This window comes from Drosophila sulfurigaster, chromosome 3 (assembly GCF_023558435.1).
Source record: "Drosophila sulfurigaster albostrigata strain 15112-1811.04 chromosome 3, ASM2355843v2, whole genome shotgun sequence".
NCBI classification, from domain to species: domain Eukaryota; kingdom Metazoa; phylum Arthropoda; class Insecta; order Diptera; family Drosophilidae; genus Drosophila; species Drosophila sulfurigaster.
In genome coordinates this window covers 31,399,795-31,424,386 of record NC_084883.1, presented here as the reverse complement: position 1 = coordinate 31,424,386, position 24,592 = coordinate 31,399,795, and the positions used below count along the sequence as shown (strand labels likewise).

The following is a 24,592-nucleotide window of genomic DNA, read 5'->3' as shown; positions in this document are numbered from 1 at the left end:
GAATGAGTGAACGAATGCATTCAATTCATTGCGGCTGGCAATTAAATATTCAACGGGCAATTGAAAAACACGAAACAAATTTGCACGCATAAATTGCTAATTGACATGAAAACGCATCGTTTTGCCAACTCTCTGTCTGACTGACCATCTGTCTGTGTGTCTGTCTGTCAGTTAAACTGTCTCCCAGCAGCGAGGACAAACAGAACGCGTTATAACAAACAGCACTCCTAAATTGAAAATTCAATTGTCGTCGCAAATTGATATCAAATGTCACATAAACGTCAAACTTTGCAATGGATGCGAACCATATTTTCCATCCTGCTTCAACACACAGTGCAACTGCAGCTGCTGTTGTTTCATCTATGCTGATAATAATGCTAAAAGTGACAGGAAAATAGAAGCAAAGAGTGGGAGAGAGAGAGCGGGACTCTTGACTTTTGGCCATAGTTAGATAGATGATTCGTCAGCGTTCAAGCCATCCATGAATTTAGGTGAACACCAATCAATAATCGCATTCACATTCGCTTTGGCCACACTCTGTTTCCTCCCCCTCCCCATTCCACCCTGGTGACCACCATGCCAACATGAAAAATGACCGATGGCAGCCAAATAAAGGATGGAAAGAGAAAAGGTGTTCGTGTTCGTGTTGGTGTTAGTGCTCGAGTGTTTGGGTCGTAACTGTTGTGGCAGCAACTGTTGGCTCTGAGCTCTCTGAGCCAGCAGAGAGCTCGCTTTGATTTACTTGACTGTGCCCGGGCTCGACACTTTGACACAAATCACTGCTGACCAGGCAGCTAGTCGCTCAGGCATCCACTTTAAATGGCAGCCTATTGCAACAGCTTTTATGTGTGTGTGTGTGAGTGTGTGTGTTTGAGAGTGTTTGTGTGTGTGGTTTCCAGTCAAATCTGAGATTCCAGTGTGTCAAATGGACTACACTGCGCTACCTCAACTGGGAAATCAAATTTAAGCCTATGTCAAATATTTAAAATGCCATGAAATTTCAAATTGAAAACTCAACAAAAACTAGATTTATTTTGCTGCAACGAGAATTCGTCTAATATCACGGCATTAGTTTGAAATATATTTAGCGAATGGCTTTAATTATTTATTGATTTGAGATATATTAGAGAAACAATATTAGCTTTTAAGCTTAATTTGATAATATCAAATTATTATTGTTATATTTATCCATGTAAAATACACCATTTAGTTTAATCAATGTAATTGAAATTTGTAATCGACATAATTAGCTTATAGTATACGTGAATGTAAATATGATAATAAATTAATAAATAAATACTTTACTTTGTCATTTAGCAGCGATAATTCCAGTTTTATATTTTGTCCCATATAATTTATATTTAACGTATCTAGTTCAACATTTGATTGTTTAAATTTAAGTTGTTATAATAATCTATGTAGAAATGCATGATTAAAAAGTATAATTAAAATTCGTTAACAACATAATTAGTTTATAGTACTGAGATGAAATTAAATAATGATAAACAAATAACAATAATTGAAACAGTTTATTAGAAGGGAAATTTACAGAAAAAAAAGAGTATAGGTAAAGAGTTATATAAGAAACACAATATAAAATTTGTATTAGAAAAGATATTGACAAAAACTTCATGGTAAATAAACTTTGAAACTTAAGCATAAACATTCACCTTTACATTTTTGATTACATTCTCTATCTCTAAAATGTATTATAAAATTGCTTGTTGAATTAAAATTGTTATAAAAATCAATATGGAAACACACTATTGAATTTAATTAGTTTAGCTATAAATTCTTAATGTCAAAATATGCGAATAGGATGAAGATAGTTAATTAATAATAATCAAAAACGACTTCATTCATCATTCATAATTCTTGCCTTAATTTGTATCTCATATATTTCCTCTTTAACATATGTATCTACCATATTTACAACATTTATATTTCCTCTTAGCTTCCCATTTCAGATTGTCAACCTCTCAAAAATTTGTTATCTACTCGTGATTCCTTTTGATCTGAACCCTGGGCTTGCTAGTGTGCTTCCTAAAAACTTTGCCTTCTTCATAAGTGAAAGGATGTTTAATTCATGTAGCATTTACCTGTTGGGAATAACAACAAGTGTTGAAGTGACGCCTGTCTTTGGCTTCTGGCTTTTGGTCACGCGTGTGCGAGCAAACCGTATGAGGAATTTAAAAAATACAATATATAATAATGCTCATAATAATGCCAAATGCTATGAAACGCAATCGCAATGATGCAGCTAAGCGGAAGCACGTGTCAAGGATTTGCCCAGCAATGAATCGTTGTTTTTTTTTTTTGGCGCTTTCGGAATTTTTGGAGAATTTTTGTTGTACATTTTTCTTTTGTTTTTGCAGCGGCAATTGCCTTTCATTAGCCATAGTAGAAGCTGACAGGATTTGTCAGACATTTGTCAAATTCGAGCATATCAGACGAGGACAGCGAGAATGAGGATGAGCGAGGACGTGAATGAGGACGACGACGATGACGACGCGACAGTTGTCAACTTGGCCTGCGCCTTTTGTTTGTTTGTGTTTGTGTTTCTATTTGTGTTCGTGTTTGTTTTTCGACTTGCAGGCCAGAAGCGAGAACGCGTACAAAATTCACGATAAATCAGAGAGACAACAGCCAAAATTTCATATCACACACAAGGTGTGAGAGGGGGGACGACTCTCTTTCCTCGCCCCGCCAGGTGACACACATGCAGAGCGACGTCGTCAATTTTGACTGCATGTCTGCCGGACTGAAGTGAACTCCGGCACGGGACACAACTCAACTCAACTCAACTCGACTCGACTCGATTTGTTTGTTGAGTTTTGGCTTTGGTTGTCGCGACAGCAACAACTTCATCACTCAATGCTGCCACTGCTGCTGCTGCTGTTGCTGTTGCTTGCCACATTCAGCGGCGACAGTTACAAATTATGATTGATTGGCATACAAACTGAATTCGTCTCTCTTCTGGTCGCCTCCCACGCACGAACTGAACTGAGCTGAGCAATCATTGAATTTGAGTTGCATGAGCCATAAATTCGCATTAGACACACTAAAAACTACTGACAAGACAAGTGCATAAATTCATATATAAAATCCAGCCAAATTTATGACCAACGTTTGCCTCAATTGAAGCCACTTCATAAATAATCTGTTCCGAGTGTGTGTGTGTTTGTGTGGAGAGTACACAACATATTTTGCATTGTCTGTGGTGGGAAACGCTTCACTTGAGCTTGCCAAAAAGGCTATTAAAATTTAATGCTGGACCGCGTATTATTGAAAAGCAGCAGCAGCAACATCAGTAGAAGCAGCGGGAACAGTAGCACCACAAAATGAAGCTACCACCACACACAACTCTGCACGACGGGCAACCGAATCATAAATCATTTGGTCAATTTTAATGCAGAACAAGACAACGTAGACAGCAACAAAAGCTGCTGAACTCCAGAGAAGAGACAACAGCAACAACAACAAACAGAAGAAGCGACAACTAAGAATGAAAAAAAGAAAGCTCCAATACCCAAAAAAAAAAGACGAAAAGCAAAAGAAAAGACAAGCAGACAACGTTGGTTTCGTCCCATTACACGCTCACTTGCCTAGATAATTGGTGTCTGCCCCTCTATATGTGTGAGTGTGTGTGTATGTGTGGTCGAGAGGTGGCCATTGCTGGCGCGTGTCGGTGATTTAACCTTAGGGGTATTATAGTACGATTGTCCAGTTTGCATACTTCCACTACCAGCTGCTTACCAAAGTTTGGGTCGAAAACAACAAAACGAAAACATTTAATTAAAATTACTCACTTCATTCTCAGCTTTGCAATCATTACAGTTCGTTCATATTTATTTATGCAATTAGTTTAAAGAGGCCCTTAGCATTCTATACCCTGCATACTGAGCACAATGGATTAATTCTACCAAAGATAAGAGAGGAATGCTTTATAGAGTTCAAAGAATTCCGTACTTATGAGATAACTATCACTTTTTTGCGAATGTGTTTCTCAAAATTTTGATTTAACTTAAATTTTTATTTTTATTTAGAACACTTTAAAATATGAATGAGAGAGAAATTATTTATAGAGTTGAAAGAATTTCTTTCTTAACTGTTCATTTCGATTTACTTTTATTTTTATTTAGAACACTTCATTTGAAAAATATGAATGGCAAATAGAACATAAAGATATGAATGAAGAAGAATGATATGAAAAAATTCGTTATAGTTTAAAAAGAGGTAGCTTTCACTTTCTTCGAAATTCTTTTTTTTTTCGCAGTGTCTGTTCATTTTGATTGTGTTTTATTTTTATATACAACACTTCATTAGAGAATATATATTAATGAGAATATTTATAGATTTCAAAAATGTTTACTTAAGATATAACCTTCACTTTTTGGGAGAGATTTTCTGTTAATTTTGATTTACTTTTATTTTTTTTTTATTAAGTTTACTTCTCAAATATATGTAAGTCAGATAGACAATCATTACAGCTTTAAAAGAATTTCAAAGATTGGTTCGTAATAGTTTTGATAAAATTTAATGATGGAAATATTACTGTACTGCTGTACAGAAATATTTGTATGAAAATAAAATCAGTTATTAATGAATCAATTAAACACAAATTAAAACAATTTTTTGATCTGTTGTAGAGTATCTAAGAGTCGCATAAGTTGCAGTTTAAACTTGTAAGTTGTTGTTAATAAATCATAAATTGGCGTAACCATCGTTTGGGCGTGCTTTTGGTTTTGCCTCGACCGCCCACAACTACCACGCCCCCGCCTCATGTTATTCTCTCTGGATGATTGCAAAAGTTAAATGAACTTTAAGTTTTAAAGCAGCTTAGCAAAGCGTTTTGCCAGCTTCTTATGCCAAAATTGGTTGGCTTTGCATATTGATGTGGCATTAGGTGCAAAAGTTTATCATTTCTCCCTCGCGTACTCTTCTAAGTAAGGAAGGCAACAAGTTACGAGAGAGCGAGCGACAGTAATCGTCATCTCTACAACTATCAAATTTGTGGCACTCATAAATTTGCTGTTACCGTTCCCATTGCCATTCTGTTTACCACTGCCCCCAACCACTTCCACTCTCAGCAGCGTCCACGTCCACGTCCACTTCCTTTTCGACTGACATTGCGTTGCGCATACGCAGTGTGTGCGTGTTTGACTGCAGAAGTTTTGTCGGCTTTTGTCATTGACATTCAGGCTGCGTGCCATAGAATGTAGGATAAAGTGAGACCGTGACAAAGAATCGGATTTTTATGTTGGCCATAAAGTTGCCGCCTGCATTTGGATTTTGCTCTCGCTGCTCTCGTTTCGATGTTGTTCTTCTTTACTGATGCTTCTGCTGCTGGCATTAGCCTTTGTTTTGTTTTATTGTCTGCTCGTATAGCGCCTAGAGTTCTACTGTTATTATCCTTGTTGTTGCACTAAATCAAAGTCTCGTTTATTCGTCGGCTGGCCAAGTTTATTGCCATTGATTGTTATGGCCCCATTTTTGGTTTTGCATAATAATTATTCACAGCAATTTGATTAGCTTTTGCCCATTGAGTTATGCAACCATTTTTACCACCCACCGAAATTAAATTCAAATTGAAAAACCCCAAGTGAAAAATAAACCAGTGGCCAGCGAAAGTTGTGGCTTGCAAACTTAATACCCTTTTGCTTAACTTTGAACTGAAAGTTTTGGCGATGATATAATGACAATAAAATTCTGTTGAGGGGACATGCAGACTAAAATTGAATTGAAAAAGTGGAAACTATACAAAAATTGGTTTTACTATTGCAAGATTCTAAACAGATATGTACTTAAAATATTTTTCCATTAAACAGAACTGTAAAGAAGATATTCTACAATATTTATATTCGATTAATAATCGATTGAAAGCCATTTTACACAAAGAATGGAGACAATGATGTACATTTAAGTATACTCTAACCTTACTCAGATATCTCCCCTCATGTCAAATATATTTTATTCGATTCAAAGATGCCCCATTGAGGACGCCCAAAAGTTCAAGGCAAAGGGTATGAAAGACATTAAGTGGTAATTGATATTATCAAGTCGCCATTAGCAAATATTCGCTCAATTTGCATCAAATTTGCCACCGTTGAATGCAACCTCTGCCTCAAATTGTGGCGAGTCTGTCCCTGTCATCAAATACGGTTTAAAAAAAAAAAAAGTAAAGACTAAACGACGAGGGAAAACGAACTAGAAATATATGTATAGGACTCGTATATACCCTGTATATAAGGACAGGCGCAATGAACCGCGAGAGATGCAATGCGGCAAGTTGCAATGCCACAGCGCAAAGGGGGAAGCGGGGGCGACAAGCTGCAAATGCACAAGAGACACAAAGAAAATTGCAATAACAATTTGGCACAGACCAAAAACTTGTACGAAAAACCATTCAAATTTGGGATACAATTTTGTATTTTTTGTGTTTTTTTTTTTTTGTTTGTGCTGTTCATTTGCATAGAAAAATTCAAATTAAGCGAAAAATGTGCAAAATACTGTGAACGAGTTTTCCATTTGTTGTGCTGTGAGTTGCCATTTGTTTGTTATTTTAGTCTCTGCTTCAAATGCAACAAATGAATGTCCAAATAAAAGTAAAAAACAAACGGGACACAAAGTATTTGCCAACTGGGCAATTGGTTGGCTCAAATGAGCAGCAGCAGCCAGGACAAGCCGTATACAAAAGGATAACAAAGGCAGACACAGGACACGGTGATAGGGGAAGAGTGAAGAGTGGAAAGTGGGGTGTTGAAATTGTCCGTCTAATGACAAAGTAAATTGTTTGCATTTGCACTTCTGAGCAACAACAACAACAACAACAGCAGAGACAACAACATTGACAGTGACGGCAACAATAAAGCAACTTAAGTTATTTGCATTGAAGTTTAAAGTTGCCAATTGAATAAATAATGAAAGAAGTTCTTCTTTCTTCAAGAGTCAACCACAAAAGGCAGTTCATAATGTTGTTGTTCTTTTGATTCTCTTTAATTAAGATGCTGATGACAATGCTCTTAATTGTCTCACCCGTCTTTGTTCGCCTTTGCAGCAACGCCATCTTGTAAATCCTTTCTCTCTCTTGCTGTCTCTCTCCCTATCGCTGTCGTTTTGTTCCGTTTATCCGCTTAACTTTTGCTTGTGTGCGCTGGCCCATGACTTATTTTTATTTGCATAGGCACCTTGGCACGACCAGCCGACCGGAAGGATGTCCACTGGTCAGCAAACAGCAACTGACGGCGTCAGCTTCATCTGATTGCAGTATAACCCTCGCTCTTCCACTCCCACTGCCACTTCAGCACTGAATTGAGACTCGTAGTTGCCACTTATGCTCGCCTCTGTAAGCAAAACTGCAAAAAGCAGAAAGAAACAAAGTTTTTATTGCAACAATGCCAGAAAGTTGCGAAGTCTAAATACCCTTTAAGTATGCCAAACTTACAACAATTCAATTCACTTTGCAGTACCATAAAAACTGTGCACAATAAGCGAAAAGTTGCTTTTTGTTGGACGCGTTTATAAATATATTATTTATGGCCTGCTATCGATTATTCGCTGCCAAAGCTGTATCGCTGATTAATCGAGTTGCATTTTAGGCAGGATGTTTTCACACGACGTTGCCTAAAGTAATTTGTTTACTTTTTGAAAACTTGAAGTTAAACTTATTAATAAATAAATAATATATTTAGAAATATGTCTAGCGTTATAGTATTTACGCTTTACTTTTCCATACTTTAGTAATTAGCGCAACTCATGCCTAATCGATAAGAATTTCGATTGCAGCTTTCGTTGGAGTTGATGCTTCCATATCATTCAGCAATTGAGAGACAGCGTTTGTTGTTCGAACTTCGATTTATTGCGAAACGATAAATAGAAATAGGAATGTAACGTATTTAAATTGAACCGTTTGAATTAGTTATCATGCCCTATTTGATGAAGCCAAAAACAGAACCTTTTTTTAAATGTTTCATTTATGCCTTTTGTTTTATCTACCCTTTGCTATTTCCATCATCATCACTTTCTCTGCCAAATGCAGTAAACTGTCTTTGTGTGTGTATGTTTGCTTGTCAGACTGTCCAACTGTCCGCCCGCTTGTCATTTTCGTCTCTCTTTTTTGCACTCTCTTTTTTCATTTTGTGTGTTATTTGCATTATGCCTCTGCATTCATTGGAGCCGCTATTGTTCGCATGTAGATTTGGCCGCCTTGCTTCACTGTTTACGGTTCGAAGCACTAAATGTCAACAGTTTTCATAAATCTTGCGCAGTAGACATCATCGTAGTCATCAGCGCTGGGCTGGACCGTGAGCCCTGCTTGCACTTGCCACAAGATACAGTTATCTTAAGTGCTCTAAGTGCAAGCTGTCACTCGCCGTGTTCCCCTGCTACTGCTGCTGTCCAGTTCTTCATTTCGTTTGTTTTCTTTCGTTTGCCGTTCGCTCAACTGCTTTTGACATTTTCGCAAAGATAAATAAAATTCCCAAATGCCCGAAAATTGAATTGGGGGAATTGGGATGGCGCGGAACGAAACACAAGCAAATGCAATTTATTTTTGACATTTGTGATTAAGTATATAAGTAATGTCTATGGAGGTGGTATTTTTTACTTTCCTTTCGGTATTAATTATCGATATTACTATCGATATTCATATGCAAATTGGCGACAATCGACTTTCACCTCGCGTCATCGCGTGTGTCACTTTATTAAGTTTTCAAGCATCGCCATCGCGTAAAAATGAAATTGGTCAAGGCTCTGACAGGTCAGCGTGTCAAAGCGGCAACTAAACGACAGGCCCATCATCTTGTCTTGTCCATAACAATCAAGTTTTATGGCATAGCATTAGCAAACAGCAACAATAACAATATTCGAACCCAAACAGATCCCATTCGGATCCATTGTGTTGACAGACAGGGTAAAAAACAGAAAAGTGCCGTTGTCTGAGCCAATTGGGAAACCAGTTTTTGCTTTTTTAGCAATTCAAGTTGATTTTCACATTCTTAGAACATTTGCGAATGAATGTGAATGGTTAATGCAAATTAGACAGCAGCCAAAACTTGATCTTCACAGCTCCATGTCTTGGTCTGACCCAAATTCAGAGGTGATAAAATTGCGTGAGTGTCGCACAATCGGTTTAGTCGTTGACGGAACGGACGGGAACGGAACGCCCAAATTATGCTAAAGTCATGTGGCTGCCGGCAGTAAAGATATTGATAATCATCGCCTTGGCATGTAAAGCAACTAACGTTAATGTTAATTTAAGCCACTGACTAAATCCCAACGGAATTCTCTTCCAGCTCAACCACCTGCTGTTGTCCATGGAGCACGCAAGCACTGGAAGCGAGCGCCAGTTCATGGCGTATTCGACGTTGATGTTTATGCGTACAACAAACCGCTGTCCAATTTGGTAGGCAAGCAGGCGATAAGTGAACCTGGCCAGGCTCTGCCAATGGGTCAACTGCTGGAGCAACTCTCGCATATCAGTCGCCGTGAATTGACAGTGGCGAAATCACATTACCGAAACCTCGACACCGATAATTACATGGTGCGTGACCAAGAAGTTGCCGCAGCTAATGCAACCGCAGATGCAGAACAGATAATTACGCAGCGAAAACAATCCAACGAGAATCTTAAACTAACCGAAACAACTGCAACTGCAACTGCAACCAGCAATAGCGAGGCAATAAACAGTCAATTAGCCGAGCAGCAAATGAATTCCAGTTTGAAAAACTCGCATGCAATGCGTAATTTATACTCGCATGAGTTCCATGTGCAGCACATGGGCAAACGGAAGATTGTACTGCTCAACACGCTCAGCAAGAATGCCAGCCAGCAACAGGATCGTAAACCAGACAGTGCAGAAGTTATGGCGCAGCAAACGCAGCCATTGAATTTAAAATTGGCAATGCCAACACTCGAGGAGAACGAGGAGCAAGAAAAACAGGAACAGGAACACACAACAACGCCGAAAATGATCGAAAATTTGAGCACAGTAGAGATGTTAGTCAAGCCGGACTCTGAGCACTCTCAGGCAATTAGCACATTAGATGAAATGGAAAGCATGAGCAGAGAGTCGACAACTGAGCAGCCTAATAAGAGCAATGCCAATGATGGCACTGCTGGCATTGATGACAGCAAACATGGAGCAAAGGATGCGAACAATATGACGACAATTGAAGCAGCTAATACAGCTAATGCATATGACAAGGAGCAACTGATGCCGAAGCCAGTGTTGCAGGTCGAGAATGAGGCTGAGACTGATGCTGATGATGATGCCGATGCCACGAAGAAGAACGACAGTCGGCATGACAATGATGGACAAGCAAATGGCATCAATGCTGTGCTTCAACTCGAGTCGATGCCACGACCAGTTGCTGCTGCAGATAAGCCTCTCACTATTCCCAAGTCCAGGCGAAAGCAAACAAAACCAAAAACAAAGAATAGACCCAATGAAATTGATACAAAGCCGACGACTTCGAGTAGCAGCAGCAGCAGCAGCACTGGCAGCAGAAACAGACCGAGCTCTGGAGCAATGCTGATGGTTGGGACAGCAAATGTCAAGGCGCCAGTGAAAGTATCACCGGAAATCAGCACAACGACGACGAGCACACACGCCCCCGGCACGAAAAAGAGCAAGGGAAAGGGGAAGGGCAAGCGGAGGAAGGGTTCACAACGTCGACCCAGTGGCAGTCAGCAGGAGTTGGAGCAGGAAATCGAAACTACGACAAATTGGTGGCAGATACTACCATATGCGGAAATTAGAAAATTTTTGAATACGATTTATGATAGCATCACCGAGGATGACGATGACCGTCGCCTTGGTCGTCATCATCATGATAATGATCATCCAGCCCAACGGATATGACTGTGCAACCAGTTCAATTGTCAGGTTTTGGGAACAGCGGGGAACGGCAACAACAACAAAAACTGATGTCCAGCGAGCGTTGAATTGAATTTCCGTTCAAATGAGCCAGGTTGCTGTCCAGTTGTATGTTAGCTGTTTGGTAGGGATCGGGGTAAGTTTTTAGTGTTGATTACAACTACCAACTAAGTTAGTGGATCTAAACTTCATTTTTATGCTCAGCACTTGGCCATAAAAAATAAAATATAATCGTAAAATGCCGAGCGAAAGTTGGAGAAGTTCCTGCTCAACTTGGGCAATTTCACATTTTGTATTCACTTGTAACCATTTCGAAATGAATACTTTGGAAATGAATGGCGCGCCTGGGATTGTAACTGATGCAAGAAAGAACTGATTTGTCCTATTTGATTGTTGGCTTATCCTGGTTAGTTTTTAGGCAAACCTATCCCTTTACTTTTCAAATAATTGTTGCCAATTCATTCGATTGAGAATGAATAATTATGACACGGATTCTCTTCCGCGTGAATAACTGTCACTGTTAACAATGAATAATGAATGCGCTCTTCTCTCTCTTTCTACGAATTCTTAAGTATGCAAATGCGCTAAGTAAGAATTAATCTATTCTTAATGCTTTCAATTGTCACTCACCTGTCTCTCAATACGAAATTCTCCCCCCGTCGAGTTCATCGAGAAATCGAAAGCTCAGTTCATTCAGAAAGTCAACGAATGACTTAATTAAATGCGTTCTGGCATTTAAAAGGCAATTTATTAATATTTAAGTAAACAAATAGAAGATGAGCATAATGACGGCTTAGTTCACACCAAATGAAATGTGTTTAGACAGCTTATCGAAGGGGAGATGGATACGGAGACGCACAAGGGAAGGGGACACGCGTAGACGCGGTCACAGGTTAAAGTTGAAAGCGGTCCAACGGCTTCTAGTTCTGACTTCCAGTTTGGACGGCCGACAGCAGACAGCGCTCAGCATGGCGTGAATTGGACATTAATGAGATAATAGTCTTATTTATTGTTCGATAACCTGCAAGGCAGTTTTGTTGGTCTGGCCTAAAGCGCCAGAACAGCATCCAAGACGTTAAATAAGTCAAATGGGAAACTATCATGAATCTTGAGCCATTTAAGACTTCTTGGGATTTTGTTCTTTGTCGTTTTATTTGTTGTCTTCATTTATTGAATTTAAGCAGCAAAGCGGAACTTTTGAACTTGTCTATCGCTTTGTTTACATAACCGTTTTGAAGTTGGCCAACAGCTTTCGCCGTCGTCGTCGTCGTCTCCGTTGTCGTTGCCGTTGTGACTTGCCCAACTTTGTCCAGCTCTGTTGTCGCTCCACCTGCGCATAGATAAGTAATTTGTGGCTCTGATCGCTGCCAGGCACCGTAAAGATTACGGGAATGGGTTTAGTCTCAACTGGCGGCGAACTAGTTGTGGATGTTGTGCTTGTACTCGATGGACTTGTTGTTGTACTTGTACTGTTGGTGTTGCTGTTGGTGTTGTCTTGTGGCAGTTGGACGCTGAATGCGTGCCCCTCGTACAGATGAAGTTGCCAATCACACAGCTCTGGCGTTAGCTTGCAACGTGCCGTGGCATTGTCAGCGATTAGCGCCACTTGGGCATGGCTTAATTTGGGTATATGCTGCAGTGTCTCATCGAGTGTGGCGTCCACACGTACAACTGACCAGGCTAAGACCATCGCTGGCAGTAACAACAGCATCCGCAATCCATCGCACATTGCCATAGCGACACCTTGTGAGCTAAGTACCTGCTGCTCTTGAGTTACGATTGCGACTGGCATTTGGCTTTCGAGTCGGTTGAACTCAAACCCGTTTTTTTGCTTTGACATGTCAAAGACAAACACAAAGACAATGGCCATGGCAATGACAATGACAACCGAATTAATGCTGATGCCCTGAACCCTTTCGCTTCACCAGAGGCGCCCACTCTTGCTACCTGGCAATTACGTAACAACATCTCAGCGATTGAGATTTGATTTTATAGAGTTTGGCAGCTCTCCTTCTTTGGTGAGCTCACTTCTGGCTGGTTTCTGTCGAGAGTTTCTTGGAATCATTAGAAAGTTAATCGGTTAAAAGATATAGCAAAAGTTGGGCTTCGCTCTGGTTGTCAGATTTGATTTCTTTCAGAAATCTATTTCACCGAATTCCAAAAGATCTTAGTCATAGCCTTACGCACTTAATTAAGAGCTGTATACTCGAAGAATAATGAGTAAGTTTTACAATAGTAAAGGCACTTTAGGATGATTTTGTTTCCCGCTTTACTCAGCAAATGCGAAACAATTTAGTAAAGTAAAATGTAAAGATGTAATCTTGGCTTTTGAAATTAGTTTATAGTCTAACTTTCAAATATTACTTGTATTCCTCATTCACAGCAATATTCCAAAGTTGCTTTATTGAATTATTTTCAACACATAGAACTAATAATAGGAAGGACGCTTTCTCGTTTCTTTTCTTAAAGTCCTGTAGAACTGATTGCCACTTCGCTTCCGTTGATTATAAGGTCTTAATGTAGGTTTGTAGATGTTTGGCTTTTTGACTGTTTTGGTAATTGCTCTGGGCGATATCAACAAGAAAGGATTACCATTGCCATCGGTGAGTTCCACATACTGTGCATCCTCTGGCTGCGTGCAGAGCTTTGGAAAGTTGTAGCACAATGAGTTCATGGACTTTGGTGGCGACTTGATGGACAACTGCTGAGCGGGACTTAAAATGTCTTCAGAGTCACTTGAGACGATGATAGAAGGCTCACTGCTTGCGCTGGGAAATGATGGTGTGGTAGTGGCTGTTGGGATGGTTGTTGTTGTGTCGGAAGAAACTGTGGTTGTCTCTGGTTGCGGTGTTGTAGTAGTAGCATTGTTTGAGTCCACAGATGATGCAGTTGTGGCTGCAGTTGTAGAAGCAGTTGTAGCAATTGTTGTTGTGGCTGCTGTTGTTGTGGTTGCAGCTGTTGTGGTTGCAGCTGTTGTGGCAACTGTGGTTGTGGCGGCAGTGGTTGTGGTTGTTCTCCTTGTTGTGGTTGTTCTTCTGGTGGGTCTGCGCGAAGGTCTTGGTCTAGGGGGAGGAGGTGGCGGCGGAAGCACATACTCCACGTACGGCGGATTGTGATAATAATAATTCTCCCAATAATCATTGTAATAGTTGTCCAAAGCAGCAACATCAACTTTTTTTTTCCTCTCAGTCTTTTGCTTTTTATGCGGAGCATGCAATGCATTCGTTATCCTGGAGTAAATATCGGTTATATCCCACACAGGAATATGTAGTCTCATCTGGCCAATATCGCCTGGTGACTGACTCCATGTTGACCCTGCGAGCAATAGCCAAATGCAGACGCGACTTATAAACATTACGGATTAGAATTTTTCGGTAAATTTTACATCACTTTACGGGCACGCGTCTTGGTCGGAACTTAGGAGAGATTGGCAAAGTCCAAGTGCTTTTATATAGACATCAGTTGGCGCTAATCTCGCAATAAAACTAATAAAGCTATCCATTCTAATATTGATGATTAATGGTTGCCTAAAGCGTTAATTCACATTCAATAGCATAAAACTATGCAGCTTCAGATGAAACAATGCCTGGCTATTATCACTTCTTTAACTTGCTTTTCATCACTTTTAATATTGTTATTGTGGATTAACAAAATGTTTCTATAGATTTTACTTTCATTCAAGAAGTGTTTTTAGAAGGCAGTTTTTGAATATCATTACATTAATCTTCAGAAGATTTGAAGATTAGTCTTTAAAATGTACAAAGTCTGGAATTTATTAAATCGTATAATTTTTGGAGTACTGAAACTTTTACTAAGTTTTTTTGTATTTAATCCCATAATTTAAATGTTTAGGAAGTAAATTTGCTCCATAGCCTATAAAACTATGTTGATCGATTGGGAGTGAAAATAAATATAATTTTTTTTGTCCTTTTGATGATTTCTTCTATTTTCTTTTTGATCCTTATTATGAATACCTCTATAGTTCTCAATATTTGTGAGCTAATAGTAATTAAATATTATCTGAATTGCGATAAAAAGGAGTAAAACCTGTCTGACGTCTTTAATTTTTTTGTCTTTCTTTGCACACTCCAATTTGGTTTTAGCATGAATAACTTTCTAGACTAATGACCTACGGATGCATCACGAGTTTTGCGAAAACTAACTCGCTTTTGGGTACAATGAAATCGATCCAAATGCTGAAATTAGAAAAGGTGCCACTGATAAAGAATAAATTATCACTACGATTAGCTTTAGAAAATATTTTATTTTATTGAATAATTTAGATAAGGATTTTAAATATCCACATTAATAAAATCACTTTTAAAAGCAAAGTACCTTCAATAATAATATTTCGTTCTTAAAGACTTAGAAATCAGTCGGTTAGTTTCTAAGATTTGTGTTTTGTTCACAGAGCTGTGAATTTAGTAGACATAACAGTGTCAATGGATTCGGAGCAGAGACAAGAGATAATCTTTGAATAAAATTTTGATTTGATGCCCGATTTCTTGTCAGAGTAGAAACTGTTGTGACCTCTGGTTTCGTTGGTGTCTCAGTTGATGACTCAGTTGTCGTCTCATTTGGTGGTGTTGTTGGTTGCGGCGGTGTGGGGTGCGATGGTTTTGGCGGTCTTGGTGGTCTTATTGGTCTTACAGGGTTGATAGGATAGTACCATGGTTGCGGAGCAGGCGGATAATAGTAATAGTATTGTCTATCAATTGCCGGCCTTGGAATGAAAAGTCCTTTTGCTTCGTTGATTAGTTGCGCTGTGTCACTAAAATCCAAAATAGGCCCTGTTATTCTGTAGTCTCCAATCTTAAAAGTGATTGCCCATGCTGTGCCCACGGTAAGCAGCAATATGCTGAATAAACTGGGCAGCATTTTCGCTTTGTGTTCAGATCATGAAAAGTGGATTATTACTAAATCCATTCTGCCGCATCATGAGATTTTATACCGAGAGCCGCTAAAACAATACCCTCGTTCCCTTTTGCTTAATCATATTAATAAAATTTGTTTGCATTTTATTGTCTTTCCAAATCATACACAAGATTATCGCTTGAATAACTTTCTAATCTAATGAGCTATCAATGCATTCCAAAGTTGTCTACTTCTGACCTCTTTTATGATACAACGAATTCTGATTATAGTGATAATATGGGTAGCTGGTGTAAGGTGCAACAGGTCGTCGTCTCTGCGGCTGTTTTTGTGGCCGGGGCCGTGCCAGTGGCAAAGGCTGTTGATATCGGTTCAATGTGCTTGGTGCCATTTGCCAGCTCTGTTTGTCGGAGCTGGGCATTATCAATATCAAAGGTCTTCCATCTTTATCAGTTAATCGAACAAACTGTGCATTTGGTGGCAGCGAAATTTGTCCTTGATGACCTTCGACAACACTTGGGTAGTGAACTTCATCTTCGCTCACAGATGCGGGAGCCTGAATTCTTTGATTGTTTCCATTGCTGTTGCTAATCAGTAAGGGAAAAGGAACAAACTTTCGGACTGGAACAGTCGGGGTTGGTGTGGTTGACGGGGCCACTGCAGTTGAGGTTGAAATATCTGTAGATGTTGGCAACGCTGTGGAAGTTGTCATATCTGACGAAGCTGTAGTAGAAGATGTTGGTATTGCTGTGGAGGTCGAAACCGTTGTTGAAGCTGTGGTTGACTCTGTTGTTGATGAAGTGGTTGAATCTGTTGTTGATGAAGTGGTTGAATCTGTAGTAGAAGATGTTGGTATTGCTGTGGAGGTCGAAACCGTTGTTGAAGCTGTGGTCGACTCTGTTGTTGAAGATGTGGTTGAATCTGTTGTTGATGAAGTGGTTGAATCTGTAGTAGAAGATGTTGGTATTGCTGTGGATGTCGAAACCGTTGTTGAAGCTGTGGTCGACTCTGTTGTTGATGAAGTGGTTGAATCTGTAGTAGAAGATGTCGGTATTGCTGTGGAGGTCGAAACCGTTGTTGGAGCTGTGGTCGACTCTGTTGTTGAAGATGTGGTTGAATCTGTTGTTGATGAAGTGGTTGAATCTGTAGTAGAAGATGTTGGTATTGCTGTGGATGTCGAAACCGTTGTTGAAGCTGTGGTCGACTCTGTTGTTGATGAAGTGGTTGAATCTGTAGTAGAAGATGTCGGTATTGCTGTGGAGGTCGAAACCGTTGTTGAGCTGTGGTCGACTCTGTTGTTGAAGATGTGGTTGAATCTGTTGTTGATGAAGTGGTTGAATCTGTAGTAGAAGATGTCGGTATTGCTGTGGAGGTCGAAACCGTTGTTGAAGCTGTGGTCGACTCTGTTGTTGAAGATGTGGTTGAATCTGTTGTTGATGAAGTGGTTGAATCTGTAGTAGAAGATGTCGGTATTGCTGTGGAGGTCGAAACCGTTGTTGAAGCTGTGGTCGACTCTGTTGTTGATGAAGTGGTTGAATCTGTAGTAGAAGATGTCGGTATTGCTGTGGAGGTCGAAACCGTTGTTGAAGCTGTGGTCGATTCTGTTGTTGAAGATGTGGTTGAATCTGTTGTTGATGAAGTGGTTGAATCTGTAGTAGAAGATGTTGGTATTGCTGTGGATGTCGAAACCGTTGTTGAAGCTGTGGTTGACTCTGTTGTTGAGGAAGTGGTTGAATCTGTAGTAGAAGATGTTGGTATTGCTGTGGAGGTCGAAACCGTTGTTGAAGCTGTGGTCGATTCTGTTGTTGAAGATGTGGTTGAATCTGTTGTTGATGAAGTGGTTGAATCTGTAGTAGAAGATGTTGGTATTGCTGTGGATGTCGAAACCGTTGTTGAAGCTGTGGTCGACTCTGTTGTTGATGAAGTGGTTGAATCTGTAGTAGAAGATGTCGGTATTGCTGTGGAGGTCGAAACCGTTGTTGAAGCTGTGGTCGACTCTGTTGTTGAGGATGTGGTTGAATCTGTTGTTGATGAAGTGGTTGAATCTGTAGTAGAAGATGTTGGTATTGCTGTGGATGTCGAAACCGTTGTTGAAGCTGTGGTCGACTCTGTTGTTGATGAAGTGGTTGAATCTGTAGTAGAAGATGTCGGTATTGCTGTGGAGGTCGAAACCGTTGTTGAAGCTGTGGTCGACTCCGTAGTTGAAGATGTGGTTGAATCTGTAGTAGAAGATGTTGGTATTGCTGTGGAGGTCGAAACCGTTGTTGAAGCTGTGGTTGACTCTGTTGTTGAGGAAGTGGTTGAATCTGTAGTAGAAGATGTTGGTATTGCTGTGGAGGTGGTAATTGTTGAAGATGTTGGCAATGCTGTTGAGGTGGAGACTGTTGTTGATTCTGTTGTTGAAGATGTTGTTGAATCTGTAGTCGAAGATGTTGGAATTGCTGTCGAAGTTGTCACAGTAGGAGACTGTGTTGGCAGTGCTGTAGAGGTTGTAACTGTGGTTGAACTTGTTGTTGATTCAGTTGTAGAAGATGTGGTTGAATCTGTAGTAGAAGATGTTGGCAATGCTGTGGATGTAGTCACAGTGGGCGAAGATGTTGGCAATGCTGTCGAAGTAGTCACCGTGGGGGACTGTGTTGGCAATGCTGTAGATGTGGAAACCGTTGTAGCCTCTGTTGTTGTTGTGGTAGTTGTCGGTGCTGTGGTTGTAGTGGTAGTTGTGGTCTGTGAGTTGGCATTTTGGGCTTCTAGATAAGCCAGCAAAGCGGCGTAGTACTCGTAGTTTTGCAGGTATTGAGCATAGTTGTAATCATTGTAGTAGGCATTCCATAGGTCGGCTTCATATTGATTATACTGATTAAAAGCATTATTGCCGCCTCCATTATTACCGGCTCCATTATTGTTTTGTGCGTTTTGTCCACTCGTTGATTGTCCTGTGAGCTGATTAATAGCATCCCGGATATTAAAAACTGGCAGAGTAAAAGGCCCAACGTTGAGCGTAGAGAACTGAGCCCATGCAGGTGCACAGGCAAAGACAAGTAGAAGCCAGACGCGATTAATTAACATTTCGACGACCTCACGTCAAAGCAACTCGTAAAGAACTGAACCTTCGTGGGGTTAGTGCAAATGCTTTTATATATTTGCAGCTACTTAACTAGTCTGCTAGAGGGAATTGCTAATTTATAGTTTTAACCTAGCAGTCACTGTAGATAGCGGACAGCAAACAGAAGACAGCAGGGCAAATGTAATAAAATGTGAAAAGATCAGAGCATAGCTTTATTATCTTAGGCTATTCGCAAGCAAATACAATGAAGACAAGAGACAAGGAACATTTGAATAATGGCTTTCGATCAGCGTAAACTAGACTTGCTTTCATTCCCATCAAGATGGAATTAGATAACCAGTTTGCTGTGTATTAAAGACGCCGACAATCTGTGGAGCTGGTCGAACCCTTAAAATTTTGTTGGGGTTTCGAAAATAATCAACTGGTTGCCGATTGTTATCCAAATCGTATTTGATGCGTGATCCCTTGTTAAAATCTATGTAATCGTATTCGCCATCATTCTCATCTATGGCCTCGGAGTCTAGTTCATCGGTTTCATCCGTCTGTCCATCCAAGTCTATGGGACCATCTGGTAATATTGTTGCCATAGTGTTGGGCGCATTGTTGGCCAAAAGTGACTGGACAAAGCTTTGCAAAAACTGTTGACGTATCAAAGCTTCCTGGAGTTGAGCTGCATTTTGTAACGCATCAGCCAGGAAAATTGGGTCTTGAATTGGTGGGTAATCCTCAAGTGCTTGTCGAAGAGCCAACTCTGATGACCCATTGTTTCCAACGTTGACATTAACTTTCGAAGATCCTAACAGGAAAAATAGCGATCGCGTCTCGGGTTTCTCTTCTATGGGCACGCTATTAACGCCTAGCTGAAGACACGCCGCCAGGGCAACGATCAAAGGCCAATGCAGAGCAGACTTTGGATTCATTTCGCTACGAGTTCGCTAACCAACTAAATGATTCGGCTATGGTTTATGCATATTTAACTAGAGTTTAGCAAAAGCGCCGTAGATATTTAATGCAAATGGGTCCGGGCGAGTTTCTATCAAAAAAAAATGATCAGAGCATAACTTTATTATCTTAGGCTATTGGCAAGCAAATACAATGAATACAAGAGACAAGGAACATTTGAATAATGGCATTCGATCAGCATTAACTAGACTTGCTTTCATTCCCATCAAGATGGAATGAGATAACCAATCTGTGAAGCTGGTCGAACCCTTAAAATATTGTTTGTTGTTGGAGCATAATTAAATGTTTGTTCATTATTAACGAAATCGTATTTGATGCGTGAACCCTTATTAAAGTCTATGTAATCGTATTCTCCATCGTTAACTTCAATAGCCCCGCGATTCTGCGACTGTGCAAGCAAATCCAAAAGGGCAGCTTCTGATATTGTTGCTCCATTGTTGTCCAGATTGTTGCCTGAAAGCGACTCTGCAAGACTTTGCAGAAACTCTTGACGTATTAAAGCTTCCTCAATCTGAGCGGCATTCTGTGACAATGCGTCAGCCACCAAATTTTGCTCTCGGGTATCGTCGTTCTGTTGTTGTTGTCGTCGAAGTGCCGACTCTGTTGAATCGGTGTTTGCCACGTTTACATTCACTTTCGAAGATCCCACTAGGAATACCAAGGGTAAGAGTGAACGCGTCTCTTGTTTTCTTTTCTTTAGAGGCAAGCTGTGCACGCCCAGTTGAAGGCAGGCCAGGGCAACGATCAAAGGCCAAATCAGAGACGTTTTGGGATTCATTTCGCTACAAGTTTGCAAACCAACTAAATGATTCGCCCATGGTTTATGCATATTTAACTAGAGCTCAGCAAAAGCGCCAAATTTATTTAATGCAAATGTATCTGGTTAAATTTCTATCAAAATTTCTCCCCCGAAAAAAAAACTGATTAACAATCGATTCGTAGTCAAAGTCTGAGCAGTCATTCAATTTATTGAAAACACTTTTAACTAATTAATAACTAATGCGTTTGGAACGTTGTTGAGATTGTTGCTCTGGCTCTATCCGTTTCTTCTCTTTGTTGCTGGCTTTTTTTTTTTGCTTTGGTTTGCTTTGTGTATCAGCATTCGCTTTGCGCCACAAATCATCACCATCTTCGTAGTCGTCGCCAAAGTCATCGCCCTCGGCGAAATCAGTTCCACTTGGGTCAGCATAATCATCCTCATCGTCGCCATAATCATCTTGGCCATAACTGTTCACATTCTGCTGGCCATAACCATAGCGATGATATTTCGGGGAGTTGTCATATCTCTGTGAAGAATACCTGTTGCGCAGCCACTGGCGATAGCCGTCAATTTCACTGGAGTAACGATCCCGGTTGCTGCCACGCCTGCGATATCCTTGGCGGCGACGATTGTTGTAGTCATTGTACAAGGTGTAGAGTCCTCCATTGTTCTGTAACACGGAGTAGGGCAGCTCCTGAACTTGCAGACCGGGTATATTGTTTAGGTTGTTCAAGCCAATGATCTGTTGTACTCCAGGATATCCATAACCATTGCCAAATCGCGTTCCATAGTTAGCACCAAGCTGGGGAGCATAATTGCCACCATAAATTTGTAATCCATTTACTCCGGTGGGCACCTGACCTGTGATCAAATTGTTTAACGTTGGGGTTCCAGTGCGAGTTAAAGTATTTGTGGCCAGGGTGGGCACACCGCCAAAGTATCCAGAAGGCACTTGCCTGTAGCGGAGGCCATTCTGTAGAAGAGAAGCGGCAAGAGTTTGTGTGAGAAGCGCCTGACGCAGATTGACGGCTTCTGGGGTTGTCCTTGTGTCGGTGACAGTCTCCAGCGCAGATATCAGTCCGGTCTTGGAAGTCAAATTCAAGAGCTTAGTATAGAGTGGGCTAAGACTGAGGGCATTGTAGAGTCTAGTAAAGTTGACAGTGGGCAACTCAACCACCAGTTTATTGTTCTCCAATTCCCGTGCTTGGAAACCCACCTGGGCTGTTGCCATGGTCGCCAGGACCAGCAGGATCACCAATTCCAGTTGGCGTACAAACATTTTTGTATATTTCTGTGGCTGTGAACTTTGAAAGAATATGTTGCGCGTGCGGCAAACTTTCTGTATGTTTACTGACTGAGGTCAGTAAAGAATGGACAGTGGCTTTTATAACTTGCTTATAACCCAACTGACCTTCTTTTGTTTATATTTTCTCAAGACTTCTTCTTTTAGTATTAATATTAATATTCCGATTCGAGTGCAATTTGCATAAATAATTGATGCTTAAATTGAGGCGGCTCCTTCTAAAAATGAAAGTATTTGGCAATAAAAATATAATGCGAAGACGTGAATTCCGATATCATTTGCATTTGGTCATTTGGTCACCTGGTCAAATGGTCAAACTGGGGTGCTGGTGAAAGGTGAAAAGGACTTACACATTTGCCTAATCTTCTAATCTTGTTTTGGCATTTCTTAATTATGCAATATTTTTGCACACATTCTTGGATAGTTTAGCATATATTTTATGACATTTTAACGGCTAAGAATAAATTTAGCAACTTTGTCAACTTTTCTGCCATTTGCTATGAATCTATTCGCAATTTAAATTTCATTGAGAAGTGTGCAACAAATTACATTTTACAACTTTGAATGTGTTTAACACAGTTTAGCTTTTATTTAAATTGAATGAAAACAATGCATCATAAATATGATAATTTATATGCACGCAGTTCCATTGAATATTTGCCATATCAATTTCATTGCTTTTACCCTAGCCTTTTTCCCCTGAGGCCATCCTAATTAGCCCAACAGAAGCGAATTCTCATGTGAATACAGTTCATAAATATCTATTTCAATTATAATTTTGTTTGTTTATTTTTTCATAAAACATACTCAGTTTTTCATTACAAAATTCATTAAAGTACTTATTTTAAGCCTGTAGAGCGTTAGCTTGAGCTTGCGCTTGAACATCGATTGGCAATTGTCCTTGGACGGGGTCAATGGCTAGGTAAACCGTTTGAGGATGGACTCTGGACTTCTTGGATTTCTTGGACTTCCTCTTGGACTTTTGAGAGCGACGCATCTTGATACGCTGATCCGGCTCTTCATTCATATCAATGTCGATCAGTTGTTGCGATGGCACATAGTTTGAAAGCAACTGTTGGAATTGAGCCAAAGTAATGGTGCCCTCTTGGTTGTTGGCGTTGTTGTTGACGTTGCCGTTGAATGGCGGATAGGCCACATTGGTGGGCAGTGCCTGGTTCTGTAGCTGAGAGAGTTGCTGCAATTGTTGGAACTGTTGAAGCTGTTGCAGCTGCGACAGCTGCTGAGGCATAAACTGAGCCTGATCTTGAGGGAACAGCAACTGCGACAGTTGGTTAAGATCATTCAATTGCGCTTCCTGGACACCACGGTTAAGGAAACCTGAGCGGGTTGCAGGCACCTGTGGCGAGTAGGTGATGTTGATGAATGGCGGGAAACCAAAGCCACCGAAGCCGGGATTATGATGATGATGTGGCCTGCTGATGATGGGCCTGATGATCGTGGGTGGAATTGGCGGTGGCACTGGTACCGGGAAAGGAATTGGCTGTGGCACAGGATAAGGCGCTGGAGCTGCTGCTGGCGGTGGTGGTGGCGGTGGAGCTGGTACTGGACTCTGGTAGAATGGCAGTGGTGGATACGATGCCTGGGGTGGTTGCGAGATTATGATCGGCTTGGGGTCGTACAGTGGATAGCGCGCTGGCTCCGTCTCTCGGATAATCGAGAAGAGACGTCCCTGTGGCTCAGGCTCCTCATCGTCGAGCTCCCGTGAAGTGGGCAACGCTGTGCGGGCGAAGACCCTCAAGGCCTGCGTTTGCGTTAGGGCACAAAGGCCAAGAAGGAGTAGTATGGAGTTCAAGCGACGCATTCTCTGATCTATTGAGGAATAAAAGCAACTGATGCACAGCAGATGACAAGAGGCCTTTATATAGATTACAGAACGTTCGGGTCGGGTTCAGTTCCAACTCATTAATAGTAACCATTAGTTATGTAAATGTAGCGCTTTTTTGTTCTGCAGCTCAGAAACATATGTATATAGATATTATATCTGTGCATATTAATTGTCTGAGCCTAAAATATATGCGCATAATTTGTCTACGTATCACAGGCTGATGTCAAAGTTGATAGTTCCTATTAGGAGATTTGAATTCAATAATTTTTATTTAATTTCATTCAGTTATAGTCGTTAAAATATCTGCATATTTTGAAGATTTGCGTCACACAACGTGTGAATGAAAGTCCCAATCATTTCACTAATTAGGTTTATGGCCCACACGTGATGATCGTTTATACAAAGCGTCGGCGTAGTATGCTCTATTGTTGATGTAGCTATAGAGACGATAGGACTTCGGTTCAGCCTTGTAGATTGGCACGCGAACTTTACGTGATTCTTGTAAGTCTTCCGCAGTGTAATCGTAGCGTCCTTCTGTCTGTTGAGGCACATCCAAGTCAACGTCACCCACATGCACTGGTTCCAATTGAGGTTGGAGTATCAACGCCTGTGGCACCTCCTCATGGTTTCGACCGAATGTAATAGTTGCCGGTGTTCCAAACTGATTGAACAAATTCGAAAAGAATGTTTGCAACGGAGTATCAGTCGTCGCTTGAGGCTTTATGAGACTTGTTAAATTTTTCACAATATCAGTCACATTGATTGTAACGACAACTACGCCATCCGCGTTTGTATATGAGAATTGTGCTTCGCCATTTGCGAGGCCAAGCAAAAGAAAACTGAATAGAACCACAAACATTTCGCTTGAAAGTCAACTGAATTCTAAGTATAGTTCCTTCATTGTTCTT

General features: G+C 40.5%; 5 protein-coding genes and 1 long non-coding RNA gene across 6 annotated transcripts; 1 reads left to right on the top strand and 5 right to left on the bottom strand.

The window, feature by feature from the left end:
- Positions 1–6,436: 6,436 nt before the first annotated feature.
- On the bottom strand, positions 6,437–8,523 carry LOC133844142 (uncharacterized). Its single transcript, XR_009894570.1, has 4 exons — positions 7,996–8,523; positions 7,736–7,928; positions 7,445–7,651; positions 6,437–7,355 (listed from the first exon to the last, which is right to left on the bottom strand). It is a non-coding gene; the product is annotated as an uncharacterized LOC133844142 (long non-coding RNA).
- A 109-nt stretch (positions 8,524–8,632) lies between these two features.
- On the top strand, positions 8,633–10,923 carry LOC133844141 (putative uncharacterized protein DDB_G0274435). The gene is made up of 2 exons (XM_062277993.1): positions 8,633–9,228; positions 9,294–10,923. The coding sequence occupies exons 1-2, from the start codon at positions 9,183–9,185 to the stop codon at positions 10,859–10,861; spliced, it is 1,614 nt and encodes a 537-aa protein (XP_062133977.1). The 5' UTR covers positions 8,633–9,182; the 3' UTR covers positions 10,862–10,923.
- A 668-nt stretch (positions 10,924–11,591) lies between these two features.
- Positions 11,592–13,202, bottom strand: LOC133844801 (uncharacterized). The gene has a single exon (XM_062279063.1). It carries the CDS (start codon positions 12,744–12,746, stop codon positions 12,096–12,098), a length of 651 nt encoding a protein of 216 aa, XP_062135047.1. The 5' UTR covers positions 12,747–13,202; the 3' UTR covers positions 11,592–12,095.
- A 102-nt stretch (positions 13,203–13,304) lies between these two features.
- Positions 13,305–18,814, bottom strand: LOC133840017 (probable cyclin-dependent serine/threonine-protein kinase DDB_G0292550). The gene is made up of 5 exons (XM_062271670.1): positions 18,332–18,814; positions 17,151–18,254; positions 16,363–17,064; positions 13,860–13,938; positions 13,305–13,771 (listed from the first exon to the last, which is right to left on the bottom strand). Exons 1-5 carry the CDS (start codon positions 18,812–18,814, stop codon positions 13,305–13,307), a joined length of 2,835 nt encoding a protein of 944 aa, XP_062127654.1.
- A 315-nt stretch (positions 18,815–19,129) lies between these two features.
- LOC133840016 (uncharacterized) lies at positions 19,130–19,732 on the bottom strand. The gene has a single exon (XM_062271669.1). The coding sequence runs from the start codon at positions 19,730–19,732 to the stop codon at positions 19,130–19,132; it is 603 nt and encodes a 200-aa protein (XP_062127653.1).
- A 2,950-nt stretch (positions 19,733–22,682) lies between these two features.
- LOC133840015 (uncharacterized) lies at positions 22,683–23,660 on the bottom strand. The gene has a single exon (XM_062271668.1). The coding sequence runs from the start codon at positions 23,658–23,660 to the stop codon at positions 22,683–22,685; it is 978 nt and encodes a 325-aa protein (XP_062127652.1).
- Between the last annotated feature and the right edge of the window lie 932 nt (positions 23,661–24,592).

What these genes read in the sequence shown, in the direction of transcription:
- LOC133844141 (XM_062277993.1), top strand. Translation starts at nt 9,183, where the DNA reads ATGTGGCTGCCGGCAGTAAAGATATTGATAATCATCGCCTTGGCAT. An exon ending in GATAATCATCGCCTTGGCAT is followed by an intron (nt 9,229 to 9,293) that starts GTAAAGCAACTA and finishes ATTCTCTTCCAG; the next exon opens with CTCAACCACCTGCTGTTGTC.
- LOC133844801 (XM_062279063.1), bottom strand. Translation starts at nt 12,746, where the DNA reads ATGGCCATTGTCTTTGTGTTTGTCTTTGACATGTCAAAGCAAAAAAAC.
- LOC133840017 (XM_062271670.1), bottom strand. Translation starts at nt 18,814, where the DNA reads ATGTTAATTAATCGCGTCTGGCTTCTACTTGTCTTTGCCTGTGCACCT. An exon ending in ACCACATCTTCAACAACAGA is followed by an intron (nt 17,065 to 17,150) that starts GTCGACCACAGC and finishes CATCAACAACAG; the next exon opens with ATTCAACCACATCTTCAACA. An exon ending in CCACTGCCGCCACAACCACA is followed by an intron (nt 13,772 to 13,859) that starts GTTGCCACAACA and finishes CTACAACTGCAG; the next exon opens with CCACAACTGCATCATCTGTG.
- LOC133840016 (XM_062271669.1), bottom strand. Translation starts at nt 19,732, where the DNA reads ATGAATCCAAAGTCTGCTCTGCATTGGCCTTTGATCGTTGCCCTGGCG.
- LOC133840015 (XM_062271668.1), bottom strand. Translation starts at nt 23,660, where the DNA reads ATGCGTCGCTTGAACTCCATACTACTCCTTCTTGGCCTTTGTGCCCTA.